Here is a 27,747-nt window from a genome sequence, read left to right on the forward strand (position 1 = left end):
AAGCACAGAGGGACTTTACACAGGGGCGTCATGTGCTCCTGGCCTGGACCCTAGTCGCTCTGGGTCTGGTCTGGTTCTTCCTTGAAACTTGTCCTGAACTGGAGTTTCCTCAACCGTACAAGGAGGGGGATGGATTAGATAGATGATCAGTAAGCACCTTGCCAATTTGAAAATTCTGTGATTGATCACACTTTAGAAAAAATGAGTTAATTGCTTTAACTTATGGAGGCACTTTAATTTCAAGTGTTTGTTTCTTATTGTAGAATGTATGATTATATGCCCTGTTAGAGTAGTGACAGACATGGGCAAATGGTGCTCTGATAAAGGCCCCTGGGGCCTTTTCTCCCTTTACCTTCTAAAAATTGTGAGCTGTAACCACATCTTCTAGTCTCCTTTCTGTCCTCTTCTAACTTGATCTGTTAACCAGCCTTTCCTTCCTGAAATGCCCGTATTCCGCTTCCACCATGCTCTCTTTTGTCCTCATTCAGTCTCCTGGGTGCACTTCTGGTTCTGAATCCTCTCTACCAACACCCATTTGTTGACACCTCCCCTGTCTGTCTTTTGTTATCATCCACTTAAATCTCTAGCTTTTAGTTTAAAACCTATACATGCTGAAGTTACTCCACAAGAAGATATGTCAAAGAAATAATCAATCTTCCCAGGTTTTCTTCCGCCTGCTACTTCTATAGCTTTTCTTCTTCCTACCTAATTAGAACCCTTAAATAGAATTCGTGCCACGTATCGAATTTACCGAGTATCATAATTCTTCCAAGTGGTAAAGACACCTCAAGACAAATGCTGGGCATAGAAGCCACAGGGCATAAATATGCAAAGAAGTAAAAAGCTAACCTTTTCAAACAATAAGGCTTCTCTCTCACTAACCAACTTTACATTTCCCTGTATGGCCCCGGAAGATGACTGGTTAGCCAGAGGCGGGTAAGATTCCTCAAGGGAGGAACAACCTAAGACAGGCACAGTCGCAGGGGGGCCATCAGGTGAGAAATTGGGGATCAACAGAGGTGAGGCTTAGAACCTCCCCCCCCGTTCTGAGAGAAATCTTCTGCATACGTGGATGTTTTATTGCCCTGGTCTAGCTTGGATTAACACATAGTCTACAGGCACACACCTGATCATCTACATTTGCTCTCTTACAACACTAAACTGTTTTCTACCTTTATCTCGTATCTACCTACCACTTCAGCATTTTATTATTAAAAATAATAATAAAGAGAGTAATGTGGTATCCACATATAAATCAAGTATAAAAATCAAATGCATATTCATATTTGAACTGTTTATAGTCATTATGCATGAGCAAAACCGAAAGTTTCTGTGATGACTGCCCTTGTAATGTTCACCATGTAACTTATTCACTATGTAAGAATTTGTTCTCCGTGTAAGAACTTGTTCGTTATGCTTCAGAAGATTGGAGACTGATGAAAATTACGCTTGGGGTGGATTAATGATTGTGCATTGAGCATTGACCCCCTATACAGAATTTTATTGTTGTTAACAACCATTTGATCAATAAATATGAGAGATGCCCTCAAAAAAAAAAAAAAAAGATCTCTAGCTTTCCTCTCATTGGTTAACTTCATACTAGTATTTCCAACCTGGTCGTTCAACAGACACTTCAAACTCAACATGTTCAAACTGAACCTCCTGTCCCCACTTTGAATCCCTAAATTAATCTTCCCCCTATATCCCCTTAATTGACATTCTCATCATGTACCCAAGTTTTCTTCGTGCAAGAAATTGTATTCCGGACCTCACATTTCCCTTTTCATCTCCACATTCAGCTGGTCAGCCTACCCATTTTTTTTTTAAGGCTTCTGGTTCATCCTCTCCCCCGCATCCCCGTAGTATAGGTACTTACTGTCTTCTGCCTGGATTTTTGCAAGACTGTCTCTCCTAGTTGCGCTGCCTCCTATCTTGTTCGCCAATCCATACCATTGCCACTTATTACAAGACATCTCTGTTGTTGGATCATCAAAAGTAGTCTTTCCACAGAGGAATGACAAAGTTGTATCTGTGCATATTCCAAGGAAAATGCATACCTCGAGTACCTAGCTAGAATTTGTGTAGTGCTGTGTCAAGCTAGTGTGCAAGATCAAAGACACTATTGACAGCACTATTCATTTGTAGAAAGGATATGTGGCAGTCAGAAAAACATCCTCTAGCTAAGTGAATAACCAGTGACAATGTTTCGCACTTATATTCTAGAACACTATCCAGTAGAAATATAATATGACCTTGTAAAACGGTCATATACTGAACACACATTATATAGTGTTTACATGCTGAGTGTATGCTCTGAATGGACATCTTCCAATGTTCTTTTTTTTTTTTTTTTTTTTTTAATAATTATTTTTTATTGAAGGGTAGTTGACACACAGTATTACATTACATGAGTTTCAAGTGTACAACACAGTGGTAGAACATTTATATACATAATTCTAGGTTCCAGCTATCACCCTACCAGGCTGTTACAATATCTTGACTATATTCCTTATGCTATACATTACATCCCGGTTACTAATTTATTTTACCATTGGAAATCTGTCCTTTTTTTTTTTTTTTTTTTTTTTTGTGAGGGCATCTCTCATATTTATTGATCAAATGGTTGTTAACGACAATAAAATTCTGTATAGGGGAGTCAATGCTCAATGCACAATCATTATTCCACCCCAAGCCTAATTTTTGTCAGTCTCCAATCTTCTGAGGCATAACAAACAAGTTTTTACATGTAGAACAAATTCTTACATAATGAATAAGTTACATAGTGAACAGTACAAGGGCAGTCATCACAGAAACTTTCGGTTTTGCTCATGCATTATGAACTATAAACAGTCAGTTCAAATATGAATACTCATTTGGTTTTTATACTTGATTTATATGTGGATACCACATTTCTCTCTTTATTATTATTATTTTTAATAAAATGCTGAAGTGGTAGGTAGATACAAGATAAAGGTAGAAAACATAGTTTAGTGTTGTAAGAGAGCAAATGTAGATGATCAGGTGTGTGCCTGTAGACTATGTGTTAATCCAAGCTAGACCAGGGCAATAAAACATCCACGTATGCAGAAGATTTCTCTCAGAACAGGGGGGGTGAGGTTCTAAGCCTCACCTCTGTTGATCCCCAATTTCTCACCTGATGGCCCCCCTGCGACTGTGCCTGTCTTAGGTTGTTCCTCCCTTGAGGAATCTTACCCGTCTCTGGCTAACCAGTCATCTTCCGGGGCCATACAGAGTAATGTAAAGTTGGTAAGTGAGAGAGAAGCCTTATTGTTTGAAAAGGTTAGCTTTTTACTTCTTTGCATATTTATGCCCTGTGGCTTCTATGCCCAGCATTTGTCTTGAGGTATCTTTACCACTTGGAAGAATTATGATACTCGGTAAATTTGATATGAGGCACGAATTCTATTTAAGGGTTGTAATTAGGAAGGAAGAAGAAAAGCTATAGAAGTAGCAGGCGGAAGAAAACATGGGAAGATTGATTATTTCTTTGATATATCTTCTTGTAGAGTAACTTCAGCATGTATAGGTTTTAAGCTACTACTTAAATTGCACACACACATTAACATAATAGGAGTATAGTTACATAACCAAAGCATATCTGTAATTACCAGCCATCTGCAGTGTAACCAAGAAAACCAGTTAGGCACCTTAGGCATTTGTGAAAACTTATCTATGATATGGTGGATATTGTCCAAATGAACTTGAACAGTCTGAGAGAAATCAGACAAATTAAAACAACCCATTCCTGGGGACTGTTCACATGCCATATGTTCTTTTAACAATAAATAGTTTGTAGTTGTAAGACTTTGGAGCGCTACAATTTGCACTTCTCCAAATTCTTGGTTGAGTTCCAACAGTATAGATCGAGTCCAATTTTGTTGTTTTACTGTATGCACAGGCCAGCTTAGATATCTCCGTCCTCATTCCCATGGCAGGTCCAGGAACCGGTGGGACGAGTGCATCCACAGCTGTAGCAGTGCGTGGATCTTTGTTGGGGTTTTTTGATGATCATCTTCTGGCATGAGTCTTCCAGAGGGTGCAGATGTTGGAAGTTCTTTTTCATATCGTATCTTAGTTCATTTTCGGGGTAGCCCAATTAGGCTTTGATCCTCTGTATAAACACAAACAGACCCTTTGCCTACACTTTTATATGCCCTTTATACCCTTGTGTAGAACTCGTTGGAGGTTACCACACAGGAACTGCCCTTTTTTTTTTTTTTTTTTTTTTTTTTTGCTATCACTAATCTACACTTACATGACGAATATTATGTTTACTAGGCTCTCCCCTATACCAGGTCTCCCCTATAAACCCCTTTACAGTCACTGTCCATCAGCATAGCAAAATGTTGTAGAATCACTACTTGCCTTCTCTGTGTTGTACAGCCCTCCCTTTTCTCCTACCCCCCCATGCATGTTAATCTTAATACCCCCCTACTTCTCCCCCCCTTATCCCTCCCTACCCACCCATCCTCCCCAGTCCCTTTCCCTTTGGTACCTGTTAGTCCATTCTTGAGTTCTGTGATTCTGCTGCTGTTTTGTTCCTTCAGTTTTTCCTTTGTTCTTATATTCCACAGATAAGTGAAATCATTTGGTATTTCTCTTTCTCCGCTTGGCTTGTTTCACTGAGCATAATACCCTCCAACTCCATCCATGTTGCTGCAAATGATTGGATTTGCCCTTTTCTTATAGCTGAGTAGTATTCCATTGTGTATATGTACCACATCTTCTTTATCCATTCATCTATTGATGGACATTTAGGTTGCTTCCAATTCTTGGCTATTGTAAATAGTGCTGCAATAAACATAGGGGTGCATCTGTCTTTCTCAAACTTGATTGCTGCATTCTTAGGGTAAATTCCTAGGAGTGGAATTCCTGGGTCAAATGGTAAGTCTGTTTTGAGCATTTTGATGTACCTCCATACTGCTTTCCACAATGGTTGAACTAACTTACATTCCCACCAGCAGTGTAGGAGGGTTCCCCTTTCTCCACAGCCTCGCCAACATTTGTTGTTGTTTGTCTTTTGGATGGCAGCCATCCTTACTGGTGTGAGGTGATACCTCATTGTAGTTTTAATTTGCATTTCTCTGATAATTAGCGATGTGGAGCATCTTTTCATGTGTCTGTTGGCCATCTGTATTTCTTTTTTGGAGAACTGTCTGTTCAGTTCCTCTGCCCATTTTTTAATTGGGTTATTTGTTTTTTGTTTGTTGAGGCGTGAGAGCTCCTTATATATTCTGGACGTCAAGCCTTTATCGGATGTGTCATTTTCAAATATATTCTCCCATACTGTAGGGATCCTTCTTGTTCTATTGATGGTGTCTTTTGCTGTACAGAAGCTTTTCAGCTTAATATAGTCCCACTTACTCATTTTTGCTGTTGTTTTCCTTGCCCGGGGAGATATGTTCAAGAAGAGGTCACTCATGTTTATGTCTAAGAGGTTTTCGCCTATGTTTTCTTCCAAGAGTTTAATGGTTTCATGGCTTACATTCAGGTCTTTGATCCATTTTGAGTTTACTTTTGTATATGGGGTTAGACAATGGTCCAGTTTCATTCTCCTACATGTAGCTGTCCAGTTTTGCCAGCACCACCTGTTGAAGAGACTGTCATTTTGCCATTGTATGTCCATGGCTCCTTTATCAAATATTAATTGACCATATATGTCTGGGTTAATGTCTGGATTCTCTAGTCTGTTCCATTGGTCTGTGGCTCTGCTCTTGTGCCAGTACCAAATCGTCTTGATTACTATGGCTTTATAGTAGAGCTTGAAGTTGGGGAGTGAGATCCCCCCTACTTTATTCTTCTTTCTCAGGATTGCTTTGGCTATTCGGGGTCTTTGTTGTTTCCATATGAATTTTTGAATTATTTGTTCCAGTTCATTGAAGAATGTTGCTGGTAGTTTCATAGGGATTGCATCAAATCTGTATATTGCTTTGGGCAGGATGGCCATTTTAACGATATTAATTCTTCCTAGCCACGAGCATGGGATGAGTTTCCATCTGTTAGTGTCCCCTTTAATTTCTCTTAAGAGTGACTTGTAGTTTTCAGAGTATAAGTCTTTCACTTCTTTGGTTAGGTTTATTCCTAGGTATTTTATTTTTTTTGATGCAATTGTGAATGGAGTTGTTTTCCTGATTTCTCTCTCTGTTGGTTCATTGTTAGTGTATAGGAAAGCCACAGATTTCTGTGTGTTGATTTTGTATCCTGCAACTTTGCTGTATTCCGATATCAGTTCTAGTAGTTTTGGGGTGGAGTCTTTAGGGTTTTTTATGTACAGTATCATGTCATCTGCAAATAGTGACAGTTTAACTTCTTCTTTACCAATCTGGATTCCTTGTATTTCTTTATTTTGTCTGATTGCCGTGGCTAGGACCTCCAGTACTATGTTAAATAACAGTGGAGAGAGTGGGCATCCCTGTCTAGTTCCCGATCTCAGAGGAAATGCTTTCAGCTTCTCGCTGTTCAGTATAATGTTGGCTGTGGGTTTATCATAGATGGCCTTTATTATGTTGAGGTACTTGCCCTCTATTCCCATTTTGCTGAGAGTTTTTAACATGAATGGATGTTGAACTTTGTCAAATGCTTTTTCAGCATCTATGGAGATGATCATGTGGTTTTTGTCTTTCTTTTTGTTGATGTGGTGGATGATGTTGATGGACTTTCGAATGTTGTACCATCCTTGCATCCCTGGAATGAATCCCACTTGGTCATGGTGTATGATCCTTTTGATGTATTTTTGAATTCGGTTTGCTAATATTTTGTTGAGTATTTTTGCATCTACGTTCATCAGGGATATTGGTCTGTAGTTTTCTTTTTTGGTGGGGTCTTTGCCTGGTTTTGGTATTAGGGTGATGTTAGCTTCATAGAATGAGTTTGGGAGTATCCCCTCCTCCTCTATTTTTTGGAAAACTTTAAGGAGAATGGGTATTATGTCTTCCCTGTATGTCTGATAAAATTCCGAGGTAAATCCATCTGGCCCGGGGGTTTTGTTCTTTGGTAGTTTTTTGATTACCTCTTCAATTTCGTTGCTGGTAATTGGTCTGTTTAGATTTTCTGTTTCTTCCTGGGTCAATCTTGGAAGGTTATATTTTTCTAGGAAGTTGTCCATTTCTCCTAGGTTTCCCAGCTTGTTAGCATATAGGTTTTCATAGTATTCTCCAATAATTCTTTGCATTTCCGTGGGGTCCGTCGTGATTTTTCCTTTCTCGTTTCTGATACTGTTGATTTGTGTTGACTCTCTTTTCTTCTTAATAAGTCTGGCTAGAGGCTTATCTATTTTGTTTATTTTCTCGAAGAACCAGCTCTTGGTTTCATTGATTTTTGCTATTGTTTTATTCTTCTCAATTTTATTTATTTCTTCTCTGATCTTTATTATGTCCCTCCTTCTGCTGACCTTAGGCCTCATCTGTTCTTCTTTTTCCAATTTCGATAATTGTGACATTAGACCATTCATTTGGGATTGCTCTTCCTTTTTTAAATATGCTTGGATTGCTATATACTTTCCTCTTAAGACTGCTTTTGCTGTGTCCCACAGAAGTTGGGGCTTAGTGTTGTTGTTGTCATTTGTTTCCATATATTGCTGGATCTCCATTTTGATTTGGTCATTGATCCATTGATTATTTAGGAGCGTGTTGTTAAGCCTCCATGTGTTCGTGAGCCTCTTTGCTTTCTTTGTACAGTTTATTTCTAGTTTTATGCCTTTGTGGTCTGAAAAGTTGGTTGGTAGGATTTCAATCTTTTGGAATTTTCTGAGGCTCTTTTTGTGGCCTAGTATGTGGTCTATTCTGGAGAATGTTCCATGTGCACTTGAGAAGAATGTATATCCCGCTGCTTTTGGATGTAGAGTTCTATAGATGTCTATTAGGTCCATCTGCTCTACTGTGTTGTTCAGTGCTTCCGTGTCCTTACTTATTTTCTGCCCAGTGGATCTATCCTTTGGGGTGAGTGGTGTGTTGAAGTCTCCTAGAATGAATGCATTGCAGTCTATATCCCCCTTTAGTTCTGTTAGTATTTGTTTCACATATGCTGGTGCTCCTGTGTTGGGTGCATATATATTTAGAATGGTTATATCCTCTTGTTTGACTGAGCCCTTTATCATTATGTAGTGTCCTTCTTTATCTCTTGTTACTTTCTTTGTTTTGAAGTCTATTTTGTCTGATATTAGTACTGCAACCCCTGCTTTCTTCTCACTGTTGTTTGCTTGAAATATGTTTTTCCATCCCTTGACTTTTAGTCTGTACATGTCTTTGGGTTTGAGGTGAGTTTCTTGTAAGCAGCATATAGATGGGTCTTGCTTTTTTATCCATTCTGTTACTCTGTGTCTTTTGATTGGTGCATTCAACCCATTAACATTTAGGGTGACTATTGAAAGATATGTACTTATTGCCATTGCAGGCTTTAAATTCGTGGTTACCAAAGGTTCAAGGTTAGCCTCTTTAGTATCTTACTGCCTAACTTAGCTCGCTTATTGAGCTGTTATATACACTGTCTGGAGATTCTTTTCTTCTCTCCCTTCTTGTTCCTCCTCCTCGATTCTTCATATGTTGGGTGTTTTGTGCTGTGCTCTTTCTAGGAGTGCTCCCATCTAGAGCAGTCCCTGTAAGATGTTCTGTAGAGGTGGTTTGTGGAAAGCAAATTCCCTCAGCTTTTGTTTGTCTGGGAATTGTTTAATCCCACCGTCATATTGGAATGATAGTCGTGCTGGATACAGTATCCTTGGTTCAAGGCCCTTCTGTTTCATTGTATTAAATATATCATGCCATTCTCTTCTGGCCTGTAGGGTTTCTGTTGAGAAATCTGACGTTAGCCTGATGGGTTTCCCTTTATAGGTGACCTTTTTCTCTCTAGCTGCCTTTAACACTCTTTCCTTGTCCTTGATCTTTGCCATTTTAATTATTATGTGTCTTGGTGTTGCCCTTCTTGGATCCTTTCTGTTGGGGGTTCTGTGTATTTCCGTGGTCTGTTTGATTACTTCCTCCCCCAGTGTGGGGAAGTTTTCAGCAATTATTTCTTCTAAGATATTTTCCATCTCTTTGCCTCTCTCTTCTTCTTCTGGGACCCCTATAATACGGATATTGCTCCTTTTAGATTGGTCACACAGTTCTCTTAATATTGTTTCATTCCTGGAGATCCTTTTGTCTCTCTCTATGTCAGCTTCTATGCGTTCCTGTTCTCTGATTTCAATTCCATCAATGGCCTCTTGCATTCTATCCATTCTGCTTATAAACCCTTCCAGAGTTTGTTTCATTTCTGCGATCTCCTTTCTGGCATCTGTGATCTCTTTCCGGACTTCATCCCATTTTTCTTGCGTGTTTCTCTGCATCTCTGTCAGCATGTTTATGATTCTTATTTTGAATTCTTTGTCAGGAAGACTGGTTAGGTCTGTCTCCTTCTCTGGTGTTGTCTCTGTGATCTTTGTCTGCCTGTAGCTTTGCCTTTTCATGGTGATAGGAATAGTCTGCAGAACTGGGATGAGTGACGGCTGGAAGGACTTCCCTTCTTGTTGGTTTGTGGCCCTCCTCTCCTGGGAGAACAGCGGCCTCTAGTGGCTTGTGCTGCGCAGCTGCGCGCAGACAGGGTTTCTGCTTCCTGCCCGGCTGCTATGGAGTTAATCTCCGCTGTTGCTGTGGGCGTGGCCTGGCTCGGGCAGCTGCTCCAAAATGGTGGAGTCGCGTTGGAGCAGGAGCTGCTGGGAGGCTATTTATCTCCGTAAGGGGCCTCCCTGCTCCCTGCAGCCCAGGGGTTAGGGTGCCCAGAGATCCCGGATTCCCTACCTCTGGATTAAGTGGCCCGCCCTGCCCCTTTAAGACTTCCAAAAAGCACCCGCCAAAACAAAACAACGACCACAAAAAAAAACAAGAAAAAAAATTTTTTTTAATTAAAAAAAAAAAAAATTTTTAATTAAAAAAAAAAGGTGGTCGTTCGTTTTTCTTTATTCTCCGGTGCCAGCCTCAGGCCTCTGCTCACCGGTCTTTCTGCCCTGTTTCCCTAATATTGGGGTCCCTGTCCCTTTAAGACTTCCAAAAAGCGCTCGCCAAAACAAAGCAGCAAAAAAGCAAAAAAAAAAAAAAATGGTCGCGCGCTTTTCTTATGTCCTCTGTCGCCCAGCCTCCAGTGCCTGCTCACTGTTCTTGCTGCCCTGTTTTCCCAGTATCGAGGGCCCTGCACTCTGGCCCGGATGGCTGGGGCTGGGTGTTCGGCAGCCCTGGGCTCCGTCTCCCTCCCGCTCTGCCTGCTCTCCTCCCGCCGGGAGCTGGGGGGAGGGGCGCTCGGCTCCCGCGGGGCCGGGGCTTGTATCTCACCCCCTTCGCGAGGCGCTGGGTTCTCTCAGGTGTGGATGTGGTCTGGATATTGTCCTGTGTCCTCTGGTCTTTATTCTAGGAAGGGTTGTCTTTGTTATATTTTCATAGATATATGTTGTTTTGGGAGGAGATTTCCGCTGCTCTACTCACGCCGCCATCTTCCGCCCCAGTCCCAATGTTCTTAACTCCAGAACTACCGTATAAAGGACATGGTAGCAAAATTGGCTCATCTCTGGATAAATAGTGTTGGCCTGGGAACATGCCGGAAGGTCACAAATTTTTAAAGCTTTTTGAAAAAACTCAATTTACAAAGAGTGCAAGTAAATTTAAAAAGTGATGTCTGTGGCCCACTGTGTCAGTGGTGTGAACACTTGGCACACTGCTGGCAAGTTGAAAGATACTGAGGGCACCAAGGAAGTTCTTGGTGATAAACATGGTCCTGAAGGTGAAGGAAACAAATATCCTCGACTTTTCCTTCACAGAAAAGGCAAATGAAGAGAACTGTCAGTTACAGTTGTCCAGTACACGTGGGGAGAATGTACAGTTTCAGTTGTAATCAAACAAGTGTGAATCAACAAGGAAATGCCACTTTGAAACTAGCAAAGAGGTTTAAAAGGACAGTAGTACTCAGTGTGGTTGAGGGTAAGAGTAGAGTACTCTTCCCATGAGGCTTCCTTGGTGGGAAGGCAACTCAACAAACACAGTTGACCCTTGACCAATTCAGGGGCTAAGGGTGCTGACCCCCACGCAGTCCAAAATTCACGTGTAGCTTCTGACTCCGCGAACACTTTACTAAAATGGCTCCTACTGACTGGAAGCATCACTGATAGTGTAAGCAGTTAATTAATACATATTTTCTGTGTTGTATGTGTTACATACTGCATTCTTACCATAAAGTAAGCTAGAAAAAATATTTTTTCAAATTGTTGCAAATCTCCAAACGATTCTCCAGTATATTTATTGAAAAAAATCCATGCGTAAGTGAAGCCATGCAGTTCAAACCCATGTTGTTCAAGGGCCAGCTGTTCAAGCCCTCTGGAAAGGGAGCCTTCAGTAGTTAAACTCCCAGGAATCAACTGCAAGAAAATGCAACATGCAAAGACTTGTGCGTGAAGTCATTTATTTGTAAAAATTAAAATCTAAGTAGCTATCAAGAGCAAAATAGTTTATGAGATCTGCACACTGGGATATTAGGCATTGGAAATCGAATCATTGAAAAAAGTGATATGTAAGCATTTAGGAATGTAGTATGTTCAGCGAAAAAAGATACAAAATACTTTGATGTTGAGTTTTTCAGTTTTCATATAACAACCATATAAACCCTTGTAATTTGATGGGTGATCTCCATTTATCAATCGTGTGACTAGGATACGTCACTCAAACCTTTTTTGTGATGGTTCCCTGTAAAGCGGCGATAACACCCACCCACCAGGACTGGGTGGAGTATTGGATCGCCGCCTGTAGGCACAGGCCCGTGAGCAGGTTCAGGGTTCCCTCCCTGTTCCTGCATCTGGGGAAAGCTGCCACCAAGCATCGGTCCCCAGGCGGCTACCCGGATAAATGAGGGCCGTCAAACAAGGCGCCGGGCTTTCCTAGCGGGCCTGCACTGGGTGCCCGCGACGCCCCACCCCTCCTGGCAGCCGGGCGGCGGCGCGCACTTCAAATCAAAACTGCGCCGGGCCGCGCGGGGCAGGGCGGGGCTCCGACGGGGGCGGGAACCTTCCGAGCTACCGCGAAAGCGGGCAGCGCGTCACGGGCGGTGCCTAGCGCACGCGCAGTCGGCGGCCGCTGATCCTGCCGGCAAGTGCTTTTCACGCTCCGCCCTCGACTGCGCAGTTGCGACCAGCTGCCGTAGGGCGGGACGGAGGCGGGGCCTTTCGAGGAGCGACTGGACAGGACACCAATCGATAGGTTGCTCCGCCTCTGGGCTCGTTTGAAATTCTGCGGGAGCTTAACGGCTCCTGTAGCGGCGACTCGAAGCGAGGTCGGTCGTTTGTGTGTGTGGTTGGTGCGCCCGGCCCCGCGTGGAGCAGGTCGGGGGCCTCGACGCCTGGCTGCTTGGAGCGAACGCCATGAGGAGAAGGTGCGGATTGGGAGGGAGTCGAGGGCGCGCCGGAGGGAGAGACGCCCGTTCCGGGTGCGGGGTCCCAGGGGCCCCCCTCGCCGCCGGGCTAGGGTGTCACGTCAGCCCGCGTCCGGGTGAGGCCGGCTTCGCGGACGGGCAGGCGTGGGGGGCGGTGAGCCGGTGCCTCGCTGCGGGCCCCGGGGCCGAGGCGAGGCCTGACGCGGAGCGTCCGGGCGGGCGCGGGCTCCCGCAGGCACGATGCCCGGGCGGGGCCGAGTGCCGATACCGGGAGACGCGGCGGGGCGGGTGGGACGGCCAAACGGGCCCCGGGCCCCGGGTAGCCCCGCCCTCCCCGCCCGCGGCGCCTCAGGTGCCGCTGCTTGGCACCGACGGCAGGTTCTAGTCCGGAGTCTTGTGGTCAGGTTTTTCTCGTTTTTCTTTGAATAAAGCCGTGACATTTCTTATTTATCGTTTTTCGATGTATCTGGGCTTCAGGGTTAACACTGTACTTGAGTTGGGAGGACAGATTGGTTTCTTTGGGAATTAGACTCGGATTAAGGAATTCTTTCCCGATCGTGTTACCAGCTTCTCAGGCTGTGCTGGGGAAGGAGTGTCCGACTTGAAGGACCAGACTCGTCAGGCCGCCACTTAACCAATTTTGTGACTTTGGGCAAGATGTTGAATGTCAGTTTTTTCGCCTCTAAAATAATAATAATACCAGTGCTTAGGGCTTTTGTGTTGAGAGGTATATCGGTGTTAGCCCTGTTTCCTGAAAGTAGTGGGTGAAGCGTTGTGATGATTCATTATTAAGTAATTTGTAGTTATTGGCCTAACTGATCGCTGTATGGAATTTTCTATCCATGAGTGCTAATTCCCACAGTTCTTTTTCAAATGCGAGCCCTAGGGAGAATGAGAATTGAGCACAAATTACCGGTACCACTGAAAAACAGATCTTGGTGTAAGGTTGTGGATTACAATTATCTTGTTATCTGAAGAACAGTGTATTTAAGCTGCTATGCGTTTAAGCTTAGTGAAGCATCCGAGTAGTAGTAAAACCTTAAATGGTATTTTACAGGAAACTCTTATTCCAAGTCCATTAACAGTTTGGGGGTTGTTCAGGCATTTTCTGCCTTCAAGAGAGTGAATGAAGGAGAAAAAGCTGTCAGTTAACTTTGGTTCCAGGCTGACAGATATAGTTAGACTTTAAAACAGCAACTGGAATTACACTACCAACAAAACTAGACTTCTGGATAATCTGGATTCAGGTATTCATATTTAGACGACCATTTGGGATCTTGAGTTCAAGAGACTGGGGAAAAAAAAGTTGGCTTTATTACAATATTTGTGTCTTTCGGTGGTATGTTTGAAGCACCTTCAATTTTTCAGTAATTTATAATAAGAAAAAAAAATCTCAAATTTGCACCTTTTAGGGAATAACCTGAAACCATTTAACAACCTACTACATAAAGTACCATGTTAATTATTATTCATTGATTGCGCTGAGGCATCTTATGATCACACAACTTTTTGAAACACCGTTATATGTTCAAATATACTTACCTTGAATGTTTAGTTTCTACAAGGTGCCATTTTAAGTGTTGGGGGATTCAGCAGTGAACAGAACTGACATCCCTGCCCTTTTGGAGTTTATATTCTAATAGCAAAAGAAAGATAATAAGCAAATCATACATTAAATGATAATAAGGGCTATGGAGAAAAAGCAAGTAGAGGAAAGGGACAAGGAATCTCGAGGTTTAGGAAAGGGAGTTGTAGTTTTAAAGAGATTGGTCAGCAAAGGCCACCCTGAGAAGGTGATCTTTGAGCAAAGACCTATACGAAGTGAGAGGTAAGAGGTCAAACGTGAGACATGGGAAGAGAGATCTAAGTAGAGGGAACAGCAGATGCAAATATCTAGGTAGGGTAGTGCCTGGTAGGCTCAAGAAGAGCAAGGAGTTTGGTGTGACTAGAGGAGAATACACTAAGGTTCCGGAGGCCTTTGTAAAAAGCAGAGTTTTTACTCTAAGATAGGAAATATTGGAGGGTTTTGAATAGAAGACAAGACATGGGGCTTGTGGCTCCTGTGTTGACACTAAATTTAAGGAGGCCAAGGCACAAGTGGGGAGATCATGTAAAAGGCCACTGCAGTTTAGGCAAGAGATGATCATGACCTGAACTGGGGCGGCAGCAGCAGAGGTGAGATTCAGGCTGTTGTTTGAAAGTACGGCTAATGGTGAGAATGTAAGAAAGAGGTGTCAGGATGATATGAGAATTAAATTTATGCATTTGAATGTTGTGAATAGTAGAAATGTGTTTTTTTTCATTCTTTGAAAACTACTCTTATGAGAACTGTCTCCAACTAGAAGATTTGGTGATTCCAAACACCCATTTTCCAGTAGGCTAAATAAGACTTGTTAAGGTAATCAACAACAAGGCATGGTTAACTTTTTTAACAAATTGTGTGCATCCTGCTTTTAGCTAGTGGCCCATCTGCTGGAGTTTAGTAGTCGATTTGCTTACAGATGGTTTTCTTGGTTTTAATTGGATTTGAGATCTACAGATTTTGCCCCAATCTCTTGTTTAATTTTGTAAAAGTAATTCGGCTAAATTAGTGAACATATCTAAGCTTTTCAGTTAAGTCATAGATCCAAAAAAACTTCAGATTGTGCCAAATTTTTAAAAATAATAGCTTTATCGAGATAAAATCCCTGTACTATACAATTCACCTGAAGTACACAGTTAAGTGATTTTTAGTATAGTCATAGAGTTGTATAGTATAGTCATCATCCCTTCAAAAAACCCATATCCAACAGCTCTCAGTCTCTTTTCCCACCCTTCTCCTTCCCCAGGGCAACTTCTCCAGCCCTGGGCGACTGTTAATCTATTCCTGTCTCCATAGATTATTGCCTAGTCTGGATATTTCATACAAGTGGAATCATGCAGTATGTAGTCTTTTGTGACTGGTTTCTTTCACTTGGTATAATGTTTCAAGGTTTATTGCCAAATAGTCCATTGTATAGATACATCACATTTACCCGTTCATTAGCTGATGGCCATTTGTGTTACACTTTTGGGCTATTATAAATAATGCTGCTGTGAACATTTGTATACAAGTTTTTGTGGGGCCATATGTTTTCATTTCTCCTGGGTAATACCTAGGAATTACCAGGTTATATGGTAACTGTTAACTGAGGAACTGCCAGACTGTTTTCCAAAGTGACTCCACCATTTGACATTCACACCAGCAGTGTATGAAGGTTCCAATTTTTCCACATCGCTGACAACACTTGTTACTGTCTTTTTTTATTGTAGCCATCCCACTGACTGTGAGGTGGTTTTGATTTGCATTTCCATGTTGAGCCTCCTTTCATGTGCTTATTGGCCATTTGTATATCTTTGGAGAAATGTTTGTTCATATTCTTTTCCCCTTGTGCCAGATTTTTATTGTTCAGAAAGGCGATCACTTTACCTTCTGGATGTTTTACAGAGCTAGGCAGCACTGATTGTAAATCTGTTTGTATCTGAGTGTTCATAAACTTGGAAGGCAGCTAGAAGTTAGAAAAATAGTGGACCTCTGGCAGGAATCCAGTGCCACTCATTTTTCATTTATTGGACAATTACTGTGTATTAGGGTCTGGTAAAATGAAGCTGGATAAGATGGTGTGGTCCCTGCCCTTGAGTTACGGCCTACTGGGTGAGGGTGAGGGTGAGGAGAATAAGGACTGAGGAATCTACTGCTGTCCAAGGGAGATGGTGGCAGGAGGAAGGTAACATGCAGACGCATGGCAGCATCAAAAACTGAGAGCTACGTGGGGTTGAGTAAGGGGCACTGTCCAGTGAATGTTCTGGAAGTTCAGTTGGCTGGAATTTTAGGGAGTGAGGGGTGGGAGGGATTAAGAGACAAGCCTGGAGAGGGGTTTCGGAAGGCCTTCCTTTGAAGGTGCTTGAACTGTTTCTGTAGGGCAGTGGGAAGCTGTGAGTGGTGTAGTTAAGCAGAGGCCTGATTGGGTTTGTTCTCCTGAGAACCTAGTTGTCACTGAGATTGGCTAGGAAGGGGCTGGGGCATGGCTTGGTCAGACTGAAGGAGACTGTGCTGAACTCTGAAGCAGTGACCCTCAGAGCAGTGCCCCAGGCTGGTCTGACTCAACATCAGGGTTTTGCATTCAGGTTAAATATATTGGCCACAGAGAAGATCTTGTAAGTTATTTTTAATAAAATGCAAAAAAATGGATTTGACCTGTGCATTTTTTTGTCCTAAAATGAAGGACAAAGGGATTTCCTGGAGAAGCTCACTAGTTGAACTTTAGTTAATTGATATTATATTACATAAATGCCTTAATTATCTGTTAACATTTCTGAAATGAATGGAGCAAATTATTTTAAACACTACTGATTATCTGGGCAGTGATACTGGCTATCCAGTATCTGTAACTGCTATTTGCAAAAGTTTTTCTTCAGGTAGAACAGGCAACTTTAAATTGTTTTTCTTAGCTAGAGAAATGTCTTGGATGTGAATATGTTAATACCTGTGGGAAAATGATGTTCTTGAAGATCTTGGCTGGTTACTCATAGAACTACTTAATACCCTGAGAGAGAAAACGGGCCAATGAAAACCTCTAGCCCCATCATTGTAGACAGCAGAAGAGTTTAAGTACCTTTTCCCAGGTCTCATGGCTGACTCCTGGCAAAGCACATCCAGATTCCAGCTTCTCTGGTGTCAGAGTAATGTTTTTGTTACCCTGCTGTACCTACGAAAGGAGAGGAAATCTCTATTCTCTATATGTTATGTGAAGCAGACTAAAGGTTATCATTTTTTTTTTTTTTAATAATTATTTTTTATTGAAGGGTAGTTGACACACAGTATTACATTACATGAGTTTCAAGTGTACAACACAGTGGTAGAACATTTATATACATAATTCTAGGTTCCAGCTATCACCCTACCAGGCTGTTACAATATCTTGACTATATTCCTTATGCTATACATTACATCCCGGTTACTAATTTATTTTACCATTGGAAGTCTGTCCTTTTTTTTTTTTTTTTTTTTTTTTTTTTTGTGAGGGCATCTCTCATATTTATTGATCAAATGGTTGTTAACGACAATAAAATTCTGTATAGGGGAGTCAATGCTCAATGCACAATCGTTATTCCACCCCAAGCCTAATTTTTGTCAGTCTCCAATCTTCTGAGGCATAACAAACAAGTTTTTACATGTAGAACAAATTCTTACATAATGAATAAGTTACATAGTGAACAGTACAAGGGCAGTCATCACAGAAACTTTCGGTTTTGCTCATACATTATGAACTATAAACAGTCAGTTCAAATATGAATACTGATTTGGTTTTTATACTTGATTTATATGTGGATACCACATTTCTCTCTTTATTATTATTATTTTTAATAAAATGCTGAAGTGGTAGGTAGATACAAGATAAAGGTAGAAAACATAGTTTAGTGTTGTAAGAGAGCAAATGTAGATGATCAGGTGTGTGCCTGTAGACTATGTGTTAATCCAAGCTAGACCAGGGCAATAAAACATCCACGTATGCAGAAGATTTCTCTCAGAACGGGGGGGTGAGGTTCTAAGCCTCTCCTCTGTTGATCCCCAATTTCTCACCTGATGGCCCCCCTGCGACTGTGCCTGTCTTAGGTTGTTCCTCCCTTGAGGAATCTTACCCGTCTCTGGCTAACCAGTCATCTTCCGGGGCCATACAGGGAAATGTGAAGTAGGTAAGTGAGAGAGAAGCCTTATTGTTTGAAAAAGTTAGCTTTTTACTTCTTTGCATATTTATGCCCTGTGGCTTCTATGCCCAGCATTTGTCTTGAGGTATCTTTACCACTTGGAAGAATTATGATACTCGGTAAATTTGATATGAGGCACGAATTCTATTTAAGGGTTGTAATTAGGAAGGAAGAAGAAAAGCTATAGAAGTAGCAGGCGGAAGAAAACATGGGAAGATTGATTATTTCTTTGATATATCTTCTTGTAGAGTAACTTCAGCATGTATAGGTTTTAAGCTACTACTTAAATTGCACACACACATTAACATAATAGGAGTATAGTTACATAACCAAAGCATATCTGTAATTACCAGCCATCTGCAGTGAAACCAAGAAAACCAGTTAGGCACCTTAGGCATTTGTGAAAACTTATCTATGATATGGTGGATATTGTCCAAATGAACTTGAACAGTCTGAGAGAAATCAGACAAATTAAAACAACCCATTCCTGGGGACTGTTCACATGCCATATGTTCTTTTAACAATAAATAGTTTGTAGTTGTAAGACTTTGGAGCGCTACAATTTGCACTTCTCCAAATTCTTGGTTGAGTTCCAACAGTATAGATCGAGTCCAATTTTGTTGTTTTACTGTATGCACAGGCCAGCTTAGATATCTCCGTCCTCATTCCCATGGCAGGTCCAGGAACCGGTGGGACGAGTGCATCCACAGCTGTAGCAGTGCGTGGATCTTTGTTGGGGTTTTTTGATGATCATCTTCTGGCATGAGTCTTCCAGAGGGTGCAGATGTTGGAAGTTCTTTTTCATATCATATCTTAGTTCATTTTCGGGGTAGCCCAATTAGGCTTTGATCCTCTGTATAAACACAAACAGACCCTTTGCCTACACTTTTATATGCCCTTTATACCCTTGTGTAGAACTCGTTGGAGGTTACCACACAGGAACTGCCCTTTTTTTTTTTTTTTTTTTTTTTGCTATCACTAATCTACACTTACATGACGAATATTATGTTTACTAGGCTCTCCCCTATACCAGGTCTCCCCTATAAACCCCTTTACAGTCACTGTCCATCAGCATAGCAAAATGTTGTAGAATCACTACTTGCCTTCTCTGTGTTGTACAGCCCTCCCTTTTCTCCTACCCCCCATGCATGTTAATCTTAATACCCCCCTACTTCTCCCCCCCTTATCCCTCCCTACCCACCCATCCTCCCCAGTCCCTTTCCCTTTGGTACCTGTTAGTCCATTCTTGAGTTCTGTGATTCTGCTGCTGTTTTGTTCCTTCAGTTTTTCCTTTGTTCTTATATTCCACAGATAAGTGAAATCATTTGGTATTTCTCTTTCTCCGCTTGGCTTGTTTCACTGAGCATAATACCCTCCAGCTCCATCCATGTTGCTGCAAATGATTGGATTTGCCCTTTTCTTATAGCTGAGTAGTATTCCATTGTGTATATGTACCACATCTTCTTTATCCATTCATCTATTGATGGACATTTAGGTTGCTTCCAATTCTTGGCTATTGTAAATAGTGCTGCAATAAACATAGGGGTGCATCTGTCTTTCTCAAACTTGATTGCTGCATTCTTAGGGTAAATTCCTAGGAGTGCAATTCCTGGGTCAAATGGTAAGTCTGTTTTGAGCATTTTGATGTACCTCCATACTGCTTTCCACAATGGTTGAACTAACTTACATTCCCACCAGCAGTGTAGGAGGGTTCCCCTTTCTCCACAGCCTCGCCAACATTTGTTGTTGTTTGTCTTTTGGATGGCAGCCATCCTTACTGGTGTGAGGTGATACCTCATTGTAGTTTTAATTTGCATTTCTCTGATAATTAGCGATGTGGAGCATCTTTTCATGTGTCTGTTGGCCATCTGTATTTCTTTTTTGGAGAACTGTCTGTTCAGTTCCTCTGCCCATTTTTTAATTGGGTTATTTGTTTTTTGTTTGTTGAGGCGTGAGAGCTCCTTATATATTCTGGACGTCAAGCCTTTATCGGATGTGTCATTTTCAAATATATTCTCCCATACTGTAGGGATCCTTCTTGTTCTATTGATGGTGTCTTTTGCTGTACAGAAGCTTTTCAGCTTAATATAGTCCCACTTACTCATTTTTGCTGTTGTTTTCCTTGCCCGGGGAGATATGTTCAAGAAGAGGTCACTCATGTTTATGTCTAAGAGGTTTTCGCCTATGTTTTCTTCCAGGAGTTTAATGGTTTCATGACTTACATTCAGGTCTTTGATCCATTTTGAGTTTACTTTTGTATATGGGGTTAGACAATGGTCCAGTTTCATTCTCCTACATGTAGCTGTCCAGTTTTGCCAGCACCACCTGTTGAAGAGACTGTCATTTCGCCATTGTATGTCCATGGCTCCTTTATCAAATATTAATTGACCATATATGTCTGGGTTAATGTCTGGATTCTCTAGTCTGTTCCATTGGTCTGTGGCTCTGCTCTTGTGCCAGTACCAAATTGTCTTGATTACTATGGCTTTATAGTAGAGCTTGAAGTTGGGGAGTGAGATCCCCCCTACTTTATTCTTCTTTCTCAGGATTGCTTTGGCTATTCGGGGTTTTTGGTGTTTCCATATGAATTTTTGAATTATTTGTTCCAGTTCATTGAAGAATGTTGCTGGTAGTTTCATAGGGATTGCATCAAATCTGTATATTGCTTTGGGCAGGATGGCCATTTTAACGATATTAATTCTTCCTAGCCACGAGCATGGGATGAGTTTCCATCTGTTAGTGTCCCCTTTAATTTCTCTTAAGAGTGACTTGTAGTTTTCAGAGTATAAGTCTTTCACTTCTTTGGTTAGGTTTATTCCTAGGTATTTTATTTTTTTTGATGCAATTGTGAATGGAGTTGTTTTCCTGATTTCTCTCTCTGTTGGTTCATTGTTAGTGTATAGGAAAGCCACAGATTTCTGTGTGTTGATTTTGTATCCTGCAACTTTGCTGTATTCCGATATCAGTTCTAGTAGTTTTGGGGTGGAGTCTTTAGGGTTTTTTATGTACAGTATCATGTCATCTGCAAATAGTGACAGTTTAACTTCTTCTTTACCAATCTGGATTCCTTGTATTTCTTTATTTTGTCTGATTGCCGTGGCTAGGACCTCCAGTACTATGTTAAATAACAGTGGAGAGAGTGGGCATCCCTGTCTAGTTCCCGATCTCAGAGGAAATGCTTTCAGCTTCTCGCTGTTCAGTATAATGTTGGCTGTGGGTTTATCATAGATGGCCTTTATTATGTTGAGGTACTTGCCCTCTATTCCCATTTTGCTGAGAGTTTTTAACATGAATGGATGTTGAACTTTGTCAAATGCTTTTTCAGCATCTATGGAGATGATCATGTGGTTTTTGTCTTTCTTTTTGTTGATGTGGTGGATGATGTTGATGGACTTTCGAATGTTGTACCATCCTTGCATCCCTGGGATGAATCCCACTTGGTCATGGTGTATGATCCTTTTGATGTATTTTTGAATTCGGTTTGCTAATATTTTGTTGAGTATTTTTGCATCTACGTTCATCAGGGATATTGGTCTGTAGTTTTCTTTTTTGGTGGGGTCTTTGCCTGGTTTTGGTATTAGGGTGATGTTAGCTTCATAGAATGAGTTTGGGAGTATCCCCTCCTCCTCTATTTTTTGGAAAACTTTAAGGAGAATGGGTATTATGTCTTCCCTGTATGTCTGATAAAATTCCGAGGTAAATCCATCTGGCCCGGGGGTTTTGTTGTTTGGTAGTTTTTTGATTACCTCTTCAATTTCGTTGCTGGTAATTGGTCTGTTTAGATTTTCTGTTTCTTCCTGGGTCAATCTTGGAAGGTTATATTTTTCTAGGAAGTTGTCCATTTCTCCTAGGTTTCCCAGCTTGTTAGCATATAGGTTTTCATAGTATTCTCCAATAATTCTTTGCATTTCCGTGGGGTCCGTCGTGATTTTTCCTTTCTCGTTTCTGATACTGTTGATTTGTGTTGACTCTCTTTTCTTCTTAATAAGTCTGGCTAGAGGCTTATCTATTTTGTTTATTTTCTCGAAGAACCAGCTCTTGGTTTCATTGATTTTTGCTATTGTTTTATTCTTCTCAATTTTATTTATTTCTTCTCTGATCTTTATTATGTCCCTCCTTCTGCTGACCTTAGGCCTCATCTGTTCTTCTCTTTCCAATTTCGATAATTGTGACATTAGACCATTCATTTGGGATTGCTCTTCCTTTTTTAAATATGCTTGGATTGCTATATACTTTCCTCTTAAGACTGCTTTTGCTGTGTCCCACAGAAGTTGGGGCTTAGTGTTGTTGTTGTCATTTGTTTCCATATATTGCTGGATCTCCATTTTGATTTGGTCATTGATCCATTGATTATTTAGGAGCGTGTTGTTAAGCCTCCATGTGTTCGTGAGCCTCTTTGCTTTCTTTGTACAGTTTATTTCTAGTTTTATGCCTTTGTGGTCTGAAAAGTTGGTTGGTAGGATTTCAATCTTTTGGAATTTTCTGAGGCTCTTTTTGTGGCCTAGTATGTGGTCTATTCTGGAGAATGTTCCATGTGCACTTGAGAAGAATGTATATCCTGTTGCTTTCGGATGTAGAGTTCTGTAGATGTCTATTAGGTCCATCTGTTCTAGTGTGTTGTTCCGTGCCTCTGTGTCCTCACTTATTTTCTGTCTGGTGGATCTGTCCTTTGGAGTGAGTGGTGTGTTGAAGTCTCCTAGAATGAATGCATTGCAGTCTATTTCCCCCTTTAGTTCTGTTAGTATTTGTTTCACATATGCTGGTGCTCCTGTGTTGGGTGCATATATATTTAGAATGGTTATATCCTCTTGTTGGACTGAGCCCTTTATCATTATGTAGTGTCCTTCTTTATCTCTTGTTACTTTCTTTGTTTTGAAGTCTATTTTGTCTGATATTAGTACTGCAACCCCTGCTTTCTTCTCACTGTTGTTTGCTTGAAATATGTTTTTCCATCCCTTGACTTTTAGTCTGTACATGTCTTTGGGTTTGAGGTGAGTTTCTTGTAAGCAGCATATAGATGGGTCTTGCTTTTTTATCCATTCTGTTACTCTGTGTCTTTTGATTGGTGCATTCAACCCATTAACATTTAGGGTGACTATTGAAAGATATGTACTTATTGCCATTGCAGGCTTTAAATTCGTGGTTACCAAAGGTTCAAGGTTAGCCTCTTTAGTATCTTACTGCCTAACTTAGCTCGCTTATTGAGCTGTTATATACACTGTCTGGAGATTCTTTTCTTCTCTCCCTTCTTGTTCCTCCTCCTCGATTCTTCATATGTTGGGTGTTTTGTGCTGTGCTCTTCCTAGGAGTGCTCCCATCTAGAGCAGTCCCTGTAAGATGTTCTGTAGAGGTGGTTTGTGGAAAGCAAATTCCCTCAGCTTTTGTTTGTCTGGGAATTGTTTAATCCCACCATCATATTTGAATGATAGTCGTGCTGGATACAGTATCCTTGGTTCAAGGCCCTTCTGTTTCATTGTATTAAATATATCATGCCATTCTCTTCTGGCCTGTAGGGTTTCTGTTGAGAAATCTGACGTTAGCCTGATGGGTTTCCCTTTATAGGTGACCTTTTTCTCTCTAGCTGCCTTTAACACTCTTTCCTTGTCCTTGATCTTTGCCATTTTAATTATTATGTGTCTTGGTGTTGCCCTTCTTGGATCCTTTCTGTTGGGGGTTCTGTGTATTTCCGTGGTCTGTTCGATTACTTCCTCCCCCAGTGTGGGGAAGTTTTCAGCAATTATTTCTTCTAAGATACTTTCCATCTCTTTGCCTCTCTCTTCTTCTTCTGGGACCCCTATAATACGGATATTGCTCCTTTTAGATTGGTCACACAGTTCTCTTAATATTGTTTCATTCCTGGAGATCCTTTTGTCTCTCTCTATGTCAGCTTCCATGCGTTCCTGTTCTCTGATTTCAATTCCATCAATGGCCTCTTGCATTCTATCCATTCTGCTTATAAACCCTTCCAGAGTTTGTTTCATTTCTGCAATCTCCTTTCTGGCATCTGTGATCTCTTTCCGGACTTCATCCCATTTTTCTTGCGTATTTCTCTGCATCTCTGTCAGCATGTTTATGATTCTTATTTTGAATTCTTTGTCAGGAAGACTGGTTAGGTCTGTCTCCTTCTCTGGTGTTGTCTCTGTGATCTTTGTCTGCCTGTAGCTTTGCCTTTTCATGGTGATAGAAATAGTCTGCAGAACTGGGACGAGTGACGGCTGGAAGGACTTCCTTTCTTGTTGGTTTGTGGCCCTCCTCTCCTGGGAGAACAGCGGCCTCTAGTGGCTTGTGCTGCGCAGCTGCGCGCAGACAGGGTTTCTGCTTCCTGCCGGGCTGCTATGGAGTTAATCTCCGCTGTTGCTGTGGGCGTGGCCTGGCTCGGGCAGCTACTCCAAAATGGTGGAGTCGCGTTGGAGCAGGAGCTGCTGGGAGGCTATTTATCTCTGTAAGGGGCCTCCCTGCTCCCTGCAGCCCAGGGGTTAGGGTGCCCAGAGATCCCGGATTCCCTACCTCTGGATTAAGTGGCCCGCCCTGCCCCTTTAAGACTTCCAAAAAGCACCCGCCAAAACAAAACAACGACCACAAAAAAAAACAAAAAAAAAATTTTTAATTAAAAAAAGAAAACGTGGTCGTTCGTTTTTCTTTATTCTCCGGTGCCAGCCTCAGGCCTCTGCTCACCGGTCTTTCTGCCCTGTTTCCCTAATATTGTGGTCCCTGTCCCTTTAAGACTTCCAAAAAGCGCTCGCCAAAACAAAGCAGCAAAAAAGCAAAAAAAAAAAAAAAAATGGTCGCGCGCTTTTCTTATGTCCTCTGTCGCCCAGCCTCCAGTGCCTGCTCACTGTTCTTGCTGCCCTGTTTTCCCAGTATCGAGGGCCCTGCACTCTGGCCCGGATGGCTGGGGCTGGGTGTTTGGCAGCCCTGGGCTCCGTCTCCCTCCCGCTCTGCCTGCTCTTCTCCCGCCGGGAGCTGGGGGGAGGGGCGCTCGGCTCCCGCGGGGCCGGGGCTTGTATCTCACCCCCTTCGCGAGGCGCTGGGTTCTCTCAGGTGTGGATGTGGTCTGGATATTGTCCTGTGTCCTCTGGTCTTTATTCTAGGAAGGGTTGTCTTTGTTATATTTTCATAGATATATGTTGTTTTGGGAGGAGATTTCCGCTGCTCTACTCACGCCGCCATCTTCCGCCCCCGACAGCCCAGGTTATCATTTTTAAAGTAAACTTTTTTAAAGGTAGAATACCAGGTGCTTAGTTATATTAGATAAACAATGAATTTTTAAATAAACTTTTTTGTAATTGAAGAATAAAATATATAGAAATGTGCACAAATCAGAGCAAACTCAGTGGATTTGCAAAGCACACACCACGTAACCACCCTCCCTGTGTCCTCTCCTAGTCACCACCTCCCTGGACAGTGATGACCACTAACCTGACTTCTGGAAGCACAGCTTAGTGGCCTGTTCTGAGCTTTATGTAAATGGCGTTACACAGTGACATAATTTGCTTTCCTGGCTTCTGTCACTCAGACTGTTTTTCCCCCTCTTCCCTAATGTTTTGTTTTTCCACATTAGTTGTTTCTTTTACCTTCCTTTTTTTTTCTTTTAAGTTTGAAGTATAATTTACATAGAGTAAAACTGACTTAGATGTACAATTTGAATTTCAGTCATTGTATACACATATGTATACATCAATATCTGGAACCATTCCATCACTCTAAAAAGAAGTTTTCTTGAGTCCTTTTCCTGTTGATCCCCTGCCCTGAGCCCAAGCAACTAATTTGCTTTCTTTCACTGTAGTTTGCCTTTTCTAGAATTTCATAAAATGGGATCACATAGTATGTGGTCTTTGTTTGATCTCTCTCACTTAGGATAGTTCACATTTCTGAGGTTTTTTATCCATGAGTATTCATTGCTTTATTATTACAATTATAAGAATGTACGACTTAATCCATTCTGTTGATGGACGTCTAGGTCCTTTCTACTTTTATGCTATCATGAGTGGTGCTCTAATCATTCTCCTGATTATGTCATCTACATGTCTTTGGTGCAGAAGTGTGCCTTTCTGCCGGGGACCTGTGTAGAAGTGAAACTGCTGGGCTGGGGTTTAGTAGATCCTGCCAACAGTTTTTAAAGTGGCGTGCCAGTTTACACTCCAGCCCAGTAATATATGAAAGTACTGGTTTTTCTATACCCTCACCAACACTTGCAGTTTGTCTTTTTAATTTTAGCCATTCTGTAAGTTAGTAGTTGTAATTTAAGAACAACAACAAAATTGTGATAAATTGCCAGCTATTTTATAGGAGCTTCCCACCAGTAAGCTCTTTATGTTAGGTGGGAGTTTATTTTATTGATGGTGGCCAGTTTTACCTTATAAAAGCATTTATACTTTTTCTGCCATAGATAAAATTGTTGAAAGTCCAGATTCTAAGTATTCAGAAAATTGCATTTTTATGATGTAATATGATGCTGAATTTTGCTTTGCCAGTGTTGTGGTATTTGGGGGAAGAGTAATGGTTAAAGCTGAATGCTTATTTTCATTATCGAGTGTCCTTCTTTATCTCTTGTTACTTTCTTTGTTTTGAAGTCTATTTTGTCTGATACTAGTACTGCAACCCCTGCTTTCTTCTCTCTGTTGTTTGCCTGAAATATGTTTTTCCATCCCTTGACTTTTAGTCTGTGCATGTCTTTGGGTTTGAGGTGAGTTTCTTGTAAGCAGCATATAGATGGATCTTGCTTTTTTATCCATTCTGTTACTCTGTGTCTTTTAATTGGTGCATTCAGCCCATTAACATTTAGGGTGACTATTGAAAGGTATGTACTTATTGCCATTGCAGGCTTTAAATTCGTGGTTACCAAAGGTCCAAGGTTAGCTTCTTTAGTATCTTATTGCCTAACTTAGCTCACTTATTGAGCTGTTATATACACTGTCTGGAGATTCTTTTCTTCTCTCCCTTCTTATTCCTCCTCCTCCATTCTTTTTTTTTTTTTTAGATAATTATTTTTTATTGAAGGGTAGTTGACGCACAGTATTACATTACATTAGTTTCAAGTGTACAACACAGTGATAAAACATTTATATACATAATTCTAGGTTCCAGCTATCACCCTACCAAGCTGTTACAATATCTTGACTATATTCCTTATGCTATACATTACATCCCGGTTACTTATTTATTTTACCATTGGAAGTCTGTCCTTTTTTTTTTTTTTTTTTTGTGAGGGCATCTCTCATATTTATTGATCAAATGGTTGTTAACGACAATAATATAATTCTGTATAGGGGAGTCAATGCTCAATGCACAATCATTAATCCACCCCAAGCCTAATTTTCGTCAGTCTCCAATCTTCTGAGGCATAACAAACAAGTTCTTACATGGAGAACAAATTCTTACATAATGAATAAGTTACATAGTGAACAGTACAAGGGCAGTCATCACAGAAACTTTCGGTTTTGCTCATGCATTATAAACTATAAACAGTTCAAATATGAATACTCATTTGGTTTTTATACTTGATTTATATGTGGATACCACATTTCTCTCTTTATTATTATTATTTTTAATAAAATGCTGAAGTGGTAGGTAGATACAAGATAAAGGTAGAAAACAGTTTAGTGTTGTAAGAGAGCA

The 27,747-nt window shown here is 41.2% G+C and overlaps 2 protein-coding genes across 9 annotated transcripts in view; one reads left to right on the forward strand and one right to left on the reverse strand.

Moving 5' to 3' along the window:
• Positions 1 to 12,238: 12,238 nt before the first annotated feature.
• The window catches only part of PRC1 (protein regulator of cytokinesis 1), a 34,571-nt gene continuing 19,062 nt past the window's right edge, over positions 12,239 to 27,747 (forward strand). For all 6 annotated transcript variants that reach the window (XM_036931929.2, XM_036931934.2, XM_036931930.2 and 3 more), the window contains exon 1: positions 12,239 to 12,402. In XM_036931929.2, coding sequence (XP_036787824.1) covers positions 12,392 to 12,402 — 11 coding nt within the window. In that variant the 5' untranslated portion in view covers positions 12,239 to 12,391. The remainder of the gene's footprint in view (positions 12,403 to 27,747) is intronic.
• The window catches only part of RCCD1 (RCC1 domain containing 1), a 45,351-nt gene continuing 43,301 nt past the window's right edge, over positions 25,698 to 27,747 (reverse strand). For all 3 annotated transcript variants that reach the window (XM_057494868.1, XM_057494871.1, XM_057494870.1), the window contains one exon: positions 25,698 to 27,747. This exon is cut by the window's right edge and continues 3,105 nt beyond it. The gene's annotated coding sequence lies outside the window, so the exon portion shown is untranslated.

Source organism: Manis pentadactyla, chromosome 18, assembly GCF_030020395.1.
Source record: "Manis pentadactyla isolate mManPen7 chromosome 18, mManPen7.hap1, whole genome shotgun sequence".
Taxonomy (NCBI): Eukaryota; Metazoa; Chordata; class Mammalia; order Pholidota; family Manidae; genus Manis; species Manis pentadactyla.